This window comes from Bactrocera latifrons, unplaced genomic scaffold, assembly GCF_001853355.1.
Source record: "Bactrocera latifrons isolate USDA-ARS-PBARC rearing strain unplaced genomic scaffold, ASM185335v1 scaffold_3, whole genome shotgun sequence".
Taxonomy (NCBI): domain Eukaryota; kingdom Metazoa; phylum Arthropoda; class Insecta; order Diptera; family Tephritidae; genus Bactrocera; species Bactrocera latifrons.
Window position 1 is genome coordinate 903,998 of NW_017536629.1, and position 11,585 is coordinate 915,582.

Genomic DNA, 11,585 nt, shown 5'->3' on the forward strand with positions numbered 1-11,585 from the left:
CTTGGAAGGTCTAAGCAGACCTAAAGACACATTGTTAAGGTCCAATCTGTTATTGATGGTGGGCTTGAATCTTACGCTCGATGAAACGTTATTTGCGATGTTGAGAAGAATTAWACCACGGTAGTTGGCGTTTGCAGTSGTTGTGCATGCTTTCGTCCGACCATATTCTACAAAAAAACTGGTGAATGCTCCATATCAGTTCTTCGCCGCCGTATTTAAATAGCTCAGCCGGCAACCCATCGGCCCCTCCGCTTTGTTGTTCTTCAGACGGGTAATTGCTAACCGTATCATTACTAACAAAMTATATTAGGACAACCTTTCTAATGAAATTTCTCCACTGTTTGATTTCGTCAACTAAAACAGAATCTTAGGCCCAGCGGTTGATGGAAGAATTTCATATTTACTTCAGTCAGCTGAGACCATCCCGTGAGACCTTCAACTTCATAAGACGCTGCTAACTAAAATAAGAAAATTACTGCCACAATACTAATTTTTGGAAGTAAAACGGAATTATACTGATGAAAGTGTGCGCRGGCTGCCCAGATCAGCACATTCATGCTAAGAAAATATTTTCAKAATGGTATTTTTCGCTCACTCTTACTCCCACATGCGTTGTTGGTGCGAATCRGTAAATTTCAATTGTTGTCGAATGTTGTTCTTATACATATTTACTCTTCTTTCGAGTCTTCTTCAAATCTATTTTTCTAGGCACTATTTTACAACAGCAAAAGTGGAAATTAGAAAGAAAGCGGCACCGATAAAGTCTTAACGGCCATCTGAAAGTGCTAGGGCAAAAACGAAAACCGTCGAGCGACCCAATCCGTTATTGAAGCTACCGCCATCTTTATTCTCTCTTTTCCCTTATACGCCTATATAAAGGCCAACCGCGTTGTGGCGCAACGCAGTATTTTGAAATAATTAACGGTCGGCTGAGCAGTCGCTTTGCTTCATTTCGAGTAGCTTAGAGGAATCTAGCGAGAAGAAAAGCCAAGAAAATTTAAGCGATGCAATCGTACCGAGATTGGTGGGCTTCTGCTACTCCCATAAGTTTGCTTTGTCACTCGTTGCGTCAGCTCGTTCTTTTTCTGTCGCTTTCTGCCTCAACGATTTTTTAGGCTGCGGACAAGAATGTACCAGCATTGTTCTAGTGTTAGGCTGTCTTGGTCTCTTTGTGTTGGCTTTTCCTCCATTGTGGCCAATTTATAGCATTCAAATTTATTATGTCCGCTTTGTGATTTGCCATTTAAATGCGATTTGTTATTGTACTATTGTTGTTGTTTAAGCTTATGCTCATGTTGTTGTGTTGTGCTGCGTTTGTAAGCYCAATGTTTATTTGGTTGGGATTAAGAAGATTTATGACCATATGGGCAACGGTACAAAACACTCGTGCTCGCCGGCGAACAGTTCCGGTATCGGCAATTGACTTGCCGCGTTTCCTCAGCGGAGTGCTTCAAAATGACTGGCGTGTTTAATATTCAGCTGTAGTAAGCGCAAGTAATAGTCGACCCGATCCGATCCGACATTCATTGGCRATGCTGGCGCCAGCGTTTGGGCCGAAAAGTCGCTTAATTGAATGATTAATAAGCGGGTAACAGTTGGCAAAATATTTTTACCAGATAAAATCGCCAACTGTTAAGCGATTCCTGCCGCTGCTGGCTCTAGGCAACTCATACACACGTTTATATATATCCATACTATATGTTTATGTATACATACATATATGTTTTGTATTTTTACCTACCTGCTATATGTTGCTGGTGTTGTGAGAGCATAACTATACCCAAATGGCCATAAAATCGCGCTACAATGGCTTTTAATAAACCCATAAATCTGCTCATAAATTGGAAATCGATTTTTGTTTCCCTTTTTTTCCAGCGYAAATGTATTTTTCTTAATCTAGCCTTCGCCGCCGCTACCGTTAGAGAGTGAGTTGAGTGGCTGCTACTGTCATTTCGCTGTTTCCCATACATTTAGCCGATGGTCATTGTCATTCGTGCGCTCGAAAAAAGTCATCAAGGACATTGAACGGGATGCAAAGTGTTTACTATTAGGTTAAGAAAAGCGGTGAATTGAAAATTGGCAAAAAAGGGCTGAGAAAAGAGTGCTGACAAAAGGGCACAATGAGCAACCCGAAAGCAGAAGCGATCAAGTGTGTAATGCCTGTCACTGACTTTATGGCTCGCAATCGTCTTAGCAGCAGCTTTGGATTTACAATGACAATATTTTCACGAAACCGCACTTTCGCGGCATCCCTTTTTCTATTAATGTACAATGAGAAAGATTCTTCGAAAATGTACTTTAGTCTATATTGTACATACTAAATGTACAAATATTTTAATACKTGGGTGAGTGTTTAGGTTTGAAAATTGGGACAAGTGAACCCCAAATACGGATTAGGAAAGTTCGTGAAATGGGGTATAGTCATGCTTCTAGGAAAGCGGTTAAGTCGTAGGGCCATACCCAATTCCTATTCTACCGTTCACACCGCGCAACCTGGTAACGCGAGAAATCTGTTTGTAAGATGCGGTAGCCAAATGTGTGTAGCTTGGCTTCATGACTAAAAGAGAGAAAGATTCAGTGGAGTCACTACGACATGTTCGGTTAAAGGGTTCGCTGAAGTGTAATTGCAGTGTCTGTTCACTAGATGTGCGGCTGCGAGCGGTAGTCGGTCTTGAAATAAGCAGCTTGCTATATAAATATATACAAAACTACTCCCCTAGTGCCGTTGTGTGCTGGGTTCAGGACCAGCCACGTAGAAATCACTCCCAATGAATATGGAACAACAGCCTCGGATGAAATACCCCAGGTTTGATGAATACCATAGCATTGTAATAAGGACAAAAATTTAAGAGCATGCGTTTAGATTGTCCGGTTCCTAAATTGGGAAGGTGCGGCTACCAAACACGTTGATGTCCTCCTCAAGCTACTTGGCTGTCCCCGCATAGAAAAATTCGAAAGYAGGTCGATTAGGTGGTGATAAATGAATGACATGTCTCCAGTRTCCTATATATGCGTACGCTCCAAACATCAACTCGAACCACTATCTTGTTGTAGCGAAGATACGGACGCGTCTCTGTACAGCAAGACACCACGTCAACAAACGCATCTTGAGAAGSTGGCCAACAGGGGTAATGCTCRAAAATTCTACAAAAAGAGGAGGAACATGCCATTGTAGAACCCAAAGTGGTGATSTACTGGCTGATGTTTATAGCATCGGAATTTATGGAAGCAACACTTCTCCAGCCTGCTGAATGGCAGTGAAWGTATAACGCCAGGAGAAGTYGMAAACGATTYCCCAATCGATGGCGATGGAAAATTTTGAACCGTTGCAGCTATGAAATCTTTATTGCTGGAATTTTTTATGTGACAAATTTGCAKGCCATTCATACATAAGTACTATTATGTATAATGTCTCTTTATGTGCATCGTATTAACTTTTATAGACGCTGAAAATAAATTTTGATAAGCTTAAGCCAATGCAGCTTTCGCTTTTTGTAGAAATGATAATATTTTTATATGGTACACATACTATACCTACTCACACATGGATAATCATGGAAGAGGAAGACATGTRTGGTGTAAGTTCATACCCAGTTGGAATTGTAAAGCGTTCATCACCAGCATTTTCTATACTAAAAAAGGCACTTCTCATCTTAGATATACAAAGTAACTTTTGCCTTCATATTGCCGCTGGGTATATGCATTTTTCCTACACTCGTGTACATACCATACATTGATGTGTTCTTATGGTTATGGCTTTAAATTTTTAGTGCAAACATTTTTAAAAATGCTCTGGCGCTTAGCAGCTGAGCGTTGTATAAGTAATATTTTCCACACTCTCTGGCATTACTTGGCATCAGCAACAAATCACTTGTGTGCGAAATGCCATGTCAACGCCTTGTCAGGGATTAACTTGTATACATGGAATCCATTACCACAGCGACTGCTTATACATCTATTATGCTTATGAATAATTAATTGACTAGATGGATAGGTGGCATATAAACATATTTGTACCTACAAATCTATTGATGTAATTGAATATTTCCGTGTATGTGTTTATATTTCGAGTGGTTAAAGGGCAACCATATCGTTATCTCAGCTCTTGGATCAATATGGACTATTCTAGCTTAAAATTATATAAATGAAATGTGTGTTCGAATTCGAAATTATATATTTTAAGTTGAGAAATAGTAGGAATTTTCATGGAGCTGGCTGTGTAAAGATTTCAGAAGTGTTTTATTTTGAAACGTGGGCTCTAATATAATAGAATTCAAAGTTCAATATTTACTCGATTTATTCATGACTAGATGCACAGACTTATCAATTACTTCAACTCAGATGTTCCTTGGATTTTGTTGTTTTAAATTTTCCAGCAAAATTTTTAATTTACAGCTATCAAAAACTATTATTTTCCGCTTCTTGAAAACTAAGTAAAGTTATTCGCTCGAATAAACGTTGAGTTGTCAAACATACATTTTTTCGAGCCACTTCCCTCTATATTGATCTGCCGGATTATCTATGTGATTTACTGTGCTCGCAACACTTTTGGTGAAAAAGTTTCCCAAAAGAATAATGTCTAATACTAAAATATGTGCGACACTCTTAAACTCTTTTTTTATAGCACTTCTTATGTTGATTTTGTCACTTCTCTCTTTGTAGATGGACAATCTGAGCTGGATGTGCAATTAGTGGTGCCGCGGTATGTGGAGCGCGGCTCCAGCGCCACGATGAAATGCAAGCACAATGTGCGACCGGAAATACTTTATAAGGTAAGCAAACGGTTACTTTCTTTTTTCTAAAAGCAAATTTCACGGTAAGATAACGCTTAGAAACAGATGCAGCTTGCAATTTCTTTCGTGTTAATAGTTTTTATTTGCCCACTGGGGCGTAAGGGAGTGACTTTACGAATGCTAAAGTAGTGAATGCAAATGAAATGAGAGGCAAGAAGAAGAAAGTACATATGAAGTAAAAATTGGCGCTGCTTTATCTGTAGGTACATACATATTTGTATATTAGGGTGTATCAAAAGAATTAAATAACTTTCTTTCGATTGATAGTTTGGAAAATTGATTTATAGGGACCTTTAAAAATAAATAAGGTATCTGTATAAGCAACATATATGTATATTAGGGTAGGTCAAAAAACAACCAAATAATTTTTTCGCTTGGTACTTTGAAAAATTGCTTAACAGACGTMTCTATGTATAAAAAAGGTTCTCCAAATATGAGTTCTTAATTATAACTTGAAGGTATCCGCCTAACGGAGGTCTGTTTTTCTTATTATCAGTTAATACTATCTTTTAGATGTTTGGATTTACGAAATAATCATATTGGACCTTTTCTGAAGAACATTCACTTTTCTACAAAATCCAAAATACGAAATATGTTTTCAACCGAGATAAACATTTTTCTATCGGATAATAAGATAAAAATAGAARACCTTTAGCCGACTACGTTCCCGTTACAATTAAAAGCTGATACTTCAAGAGCCATTCTTAGAGGTGACTATCTAGCAAGTGTTAGAGTACGAAGAAGAAACATGTAATTTTAATTATTTTATTAATATATATTTTTTTCACTCACCCTAATGTATTTTAATTAAATAATGTGTTTATGCTTGTAGATATTATTCTTAAAGACTCCGAAAAACATTTTTTGTTGGTAATATATGTAAATAAACTAAGAGCTTGAAGTTTAAATATGTTGGGTTGCCACCTGTTTGAAAAACAAAATTAGCTTCTATATATAAATCAAAATGTTTACCAAATTGAAAACATTAAGTAAACGTGCTTAAGAGAACATAGTTTAAACAAAATTCACCAGAGCTGCCACATACAGTTAATTTTTTTTGTGGAGAAATGCAGTGCTGCCAATAAGTTTGACCTAAAAAGTACGTGAGAAAGTCACTCATCCGAGGCTGTTTTCTTCTTTTCATTTCGTGGAAGGTCCCAAACCCAGCGCGTAACCCAGGGGAGGTATGTTCGCCTTCTCGTTGGTCTTTAAACAGATGTTTTTTGGCTACCCAGAGAAACTTGGTCTGAGACCGGAAGTCGTGAGCTGCTTGAGCCATGTCTAAAAGAATCGTTTCTGGCCAATCCCAAGAGAATAGCRCGCAGAGAGCTTTCCTCACTTGTGAAAACTTCTACCCATGACTCCATCGTCCAAACCCGGAGTTTACGCCAATAAAGAAGAACTGAGAGTCCAGCTCTCCTTTAATTTCAACTTTAACATAACTTTTGGATGCCACTTAAACCAATTTAAGTGTTTCAGCTTTATTAACTCCTATTCTTCTAAATATGWTTATACTCTATCACTAGTGAAATTTTAACTAAATGAACACACACACAAACACACGTCTTCTTGTGCGAAAAGCATCAAAGGCGCTTTTTCTTGCTCTTAAATTCCTTTGCTWAACGCCTTTCAGTAATTTACATACCATTTGCTTTGGCTTTGGCTGCAGAGTAATTTCCTTTTCCTGCTAATTAGCTCAAAGCAGAAAAAACACTCACTAATCCCACAAAAATCCCTTAGCCGGCTAACTTTAAGCTAGCTGCCGCTCAAGCTAATGAAAAATACAAAAATTCGAGAAATTAAAGAAAACAGAGAAGAGGGAAGAAAAGAAGAGGCATAGCAAGGCATTAAGATTTCAACTATTTTTAAATACTTAAGCGAAGCGCCTGTGTGATCGTATTTCGAATTTGGCACTTTTGACCTTAGCTTTGTGCAACTTTTCGCTCAAGCTTTGCATTGGTTCGACTGGTTCGAGGTCAGAATCTGTCTGCCAGAAAAGTTTTTACTCACACTTCCAACAAAAGATGCCATTGTGCGATTTGAGCTGAAGACAATTATCCGATTAAATTTCAGGGAAAGCGAGAACGATATTTTCGTCATTGAAAAAGACATTTTATTTTTTCTAAGTTATTAAAGTCAGACAGACACCAGATTAGTGCAGTTGAAATATTTTTAGATTACCATATATTTATATTTGCTTCTCTGTCAGAACACACTCTAGTAATTTTACCCACTTTTGGTGATGGCTTCAAAACTGCTAACTATTTGAGAACCCACTCGCGCACAACCAGCTGCCTTTTCACAGATAAATTCAATCCAACAATACCATCAATAGCCTGAATTGCATGCTTACTTAAGAAAGTTTCTGTCAGCCGAGTCCGGCCTTTCGCCCTAGCTTCGCCAGCGTCCAAGTTCTGTTTGTGAATGTGCCAATTAATTTCACTTCAATATTATATTATTATCGACACGATGGAGGAAAMGTTAAGTAACATATATGTCATACGAATGTATGTATATGTCTTCCAGCTGTGAAATTTGGTGCAATGTCATCCGAMTATTTACTTACGTGTAAGTTAATTGGGTCGTCTGTGTTTTCAACGAAAATCACTTTCAAAGAAATCCGAAATTAAACGACGTGCAAATGAGAGAGTAATATTGAATATACTCGTAAATGAAGTGTAACCTTTGAGGCTTTGAGCATGATGGCCTGCTATTTTCGGAAATCGATTGCAGTGTATATTTTAGTGATTTTATTTTTAGATTAATCGTTAGAGAATTTATATAGTTTTATGATTAAATAAGTAGTTAGATAATAAAAAGAAAATGTAATATATGTATATGCATGAAATTTCTGAAATATTTACCACGTCAGTTTCAAAAAGGTGGCAATGCTTGGAAAAAATACCGGCGGCAGAAAACTTCTTTAATGCGGTGAGATGGGTTTCAACTATAATTTGTAATTTTTCATTATCTTGTATTCACAAAACTTCTTTTGAACAGGTGGCAACCACATTAAGATACTGTTAAAGTATAAACATTCGTAAGAAACTTTGGTTTCGTGTCTAAATATTGTAAAAATTTTCTGGAGTAAGTTCTAACTAATTGGCGCCACGTAGCGAAAAGAAGAAACGACTGGCGCGCTGTTGTTAACTCGGCTATAATCGCGTAAGCGGTGGCTACGCCAATTAAGAAGAAGAAGTTCTAACTCTTTCAAATAGGTGGCAACTCTGTTGAAAAAAAGCAAATCCAGAAATTGTGAAAGTATAAGCATTCTAAAGACACATTGGATTCGTGTTTAAATATTGTAAAAATTTCTAAAACCAAATATTAACTCATTCAAATAATTGGCAACTCTATTGAAAAAAACCCAATTCAGAAATTGTTAAAGTAAAACATTTGGAAGACACTTTAGTTTCATGTCTCAATATTGTAAACATTTGTTAAACTAGTTATAAATGTATTCAAATAGGTGGCAACTCTATTGAAAAAAATATTGTGAACGATATGCTTTCTGAGACGTCTTATCATATACTTAAATTTTATACATTACTGATTTAAAATTGCAAACTGATTTTACAAATTTAAAATTTCAAACAATTGGTAACTTTCCAAATTCTTTGCCTCCAAGGTATGCGAAAATTACGCCGTGTTATAAAAAGTTATCGATTAAATCTGATTAAACAGTGCAGCTTGAGCTTGTTGCATTTCAAAAAGTAGGCACTTGTATCTTTTATCCGGATATTTTTGAGTTCCTTTCGAATAAGCGACTTACAAACAAAGTCAAAAAGCAATAGCCAAAGAAAAGGAACTTATTCAATAAAGTAGACAGTTCTAGGTTCGATCGTATCAGTATTTTGATTTCTAAATACTTTAACTGAGTAAAGTAGTCATAAGGTGCTAACGAAGCTTCGTCTCGTGTTACAGTAAGAGACCCTAACGTTATTTTGTTGAATCCTCTCTTTTGCAATCTCTTACCAGCCTTTACTGGTTCTCTTAATTTCATCACATGATCGCTGTTAATTGCTTCATTTCTAAATTTTTATTCGGCTTACGTGATTTTGATTCAGACTTATTATAATTAAAATTATAGGCTAGCTTTACAAATTGTACCTCGACAGAAATTAAAGTTGAAATCAAATTCTAAATATTTCGTTTATAATCTTTGTAAGAATGCGCTTTTGTGAAGCTCAAATATGCACAAACTTCTTTTGAGGGACACAAACGGGGCAACGCCCACTTTACAAGCAATTAAGTATTATAATGACGCGATTGAAAATGCAATAAAAGGGCCCCGCCCTGTCGGCTAATCTGCACAATTTACTTTAATGTATGCATTTTCCATAAAAAAAAAAAAAAACAAATAGCCCAACAACAAAAAGGTCACAAAAACGAAAATCAAATTCACACAAAAGGCCGCTGCTAATGTGTAGGGGCGGGGGGATTACGGTCACGTTATTTTAATTGCAATCCGCGTCTAATTAGTATAATTAACATGAATATGAATATCGGAACACTCATTAATTGACCAAATTTGCCCAAGAACGAAAGAACTGCCTTGTTATTGTGGCGGAATGGCAGCGGAAAGGCAAATAAATTCGAACAACTGAGTTAGTGAAAATGTGGAAATGGAAGTGACTGAAAAGCGACCACACGACACACATGCCGCTACAAAAGCAAATGTAAGTGGGTAAACAGTCAGCTGGTAGGCGTTCGGGGTCTGGGCATACAGTGAAATTATGAACCTTCAGTAGGGTGGGTCTGTTGCTGAAAGGTTGATTGCTGAGCACATGTAAAGGCTTCGGGCTTCAATTGTAGTGTTCATGGCAGTGAACGAATGTAGACCTCAGTAGCATTTATGTATGTTCACATAAAAAAAAAAAAAAAAAAAAAAAAAAAAAAAAAAAAAAAAAAAAAAAAAAAAAAAAAAAANAAAAAAAAAAAAAAAAAAAAAAAAAAAAAAAAAAAAAAAAAAAAAAAAAAAAAAAAAAAAAAAAACTCTCAGGGCATAAATGAACACTCAATCTCATTCTTAGACTCATACTATATGCGGTACAAAGCTGAGAATTAGGTTAGTTTAACTTTGTAAAATCATGTAATCTGGTGAACTGATGCAATAAGGCAGATATGTTGTTTTGAGGTTATGTTTTTCAACAAATTTGAGCAATCTCTACAAGACCTGATGATAATTTTTTCGAAAGGAATTGCGCGTGGCTTTTGATGAGGAACTGAACGCTTTGATCCGGTCAAGGCTTGATGTTAGTTAAGGATTCCTGAAATAGTGTAGGTCGTGAACTGGTCTAACATCAAATTTGAGCAATGTGACGATCTACAAAGATTACTTCTCCGGACGGAATTGCGAAAGGTATTCGATGAGAAATAGAATATTTTGATATTGTCAAGGCTTGATGTTAGTTAAGAGACCCCGAACTCGATATAAACAATATTTTAGCTAACAGCAAAGTCTCTGTATTGAGGATCGATCAAACTCAAGATTCTGGAATGGTATACAAATTTCTCCGAAATCTGAAATCATTTTGACGTCTAAAAATAGAATCCAAACTTTCCGTTTTAGTCATTTTAGGTACTGAAAAATAGTTGACTGGGTAGTTTTTCAGCCTGTGGATAAGCCGAGTCGATGTTGAAGTACCTTATTGTAAACAAACTCGAGGTTATGAAAATAAAGCGCCACGCGTTATATAAATAAATTATGTATGTACACTAATTAGGAGACACAGGCGCAAATGGCCCTATACCACTCCACAGGTAACCAACAACACCACAACGCATATCAACGCAAAGGCGCTTCGAAGCTCATGTTTGTGTTTGGGTGTGTGTGTGTAGGTGTAAACAAAGCTTGGCCACGGCCTGTTGGTTTAGTTTTGACTTTATTCTCTTCGTTTATTTTGTTTATTAGATAAACATTGCACTGCTAATATTACCAGGGATCTGCGACAATGGAAACGCAACCGAAAATTACGGCGGTGATAAAAACGAATACCGGAAATGAGCAAATGACTGAAGTTAAAACACAAACACACACACGCCAAGGTAAATAAACAGTCTGTTTGGCTGAACGAAATGCTCAACACAAGTAATCAGAATTTCACAAATACAACAAATGGCTTATATGCTTGAAACGACAAGCGTTGACTTTATGCGCATACTTAACGAGTCGATTTTGGGTTGGACTGCGTCGATGTGGTAGGTTGTGTGGGTTGGAGTTGGTGGAACCAACCAATCATACATACAGTAATCGGGAAGAGATTCAAGACCAACCGTCTCTCTTTTCTTTCTTTCTTTTAATCTTGCTAGTTTTGCAAAAGAAAGTKGTTATACGTTGGGTTAGTTTTGCTTGGATTAAGAGGTTGATCCTATCAGGGATTACACTTGGACAGCTAAGAACGCGGGTCCATTATTAATTAAGAAAAACTCCTATACTCCAATCGACCAAGCGTTTTTTGAGCTATCACAAAATTATTGGACGGCATATGTCAGTTTCGGCTATGTCTCTTGGCTTTCCAGTGGTAAGATTAAATAAATGTGCGTTTTCAGTCTTTAAAATGCTGGACGATGGGAGCGAAAGTGCTTAGATGTTTGCACCTTACCTTTTATGTCCAGTATAGATGTGTATAAGAGACAGGCCAAGCCCAGTGCCCAACCGGAGGGAAGATTCACCTTCTCGCTTTAGCTCAACTTAAAACAGATGTTTTTTGGCTACCCAGAGAAACTTGGTCTGAGACCGGAAGTCGTGAGCTGCTTGAGCCATGTCTAAAAGAATCGTTTCTGGCCAAT

The 11,585-nt window shown here is 37.0% G+C and overlaps 1 protein-coding gene across 1 annotated transcript in view; it reads left to right on the plus strand.

The window, feature by feature from the left end:
* The window catches only part of LOC108970332, a 125,162-nt gene that overhangs the window by 57,081 nt on the left and 56,496 nt on the right, over nucleotides 1-11,585 (plus strand). Inside the window, exon 2 of the mRNA XM_018935660.1 lies at nucleotides 4,663-4,772. Within this exon, the coding sequence (XP_018791205.1) occupies nucleotides 4,663-4,772 (110 nt within the window). The remainder of the gene's footprint in view (nucleotides 1-4,662; nucleotides 4,773-11,585) is intronic.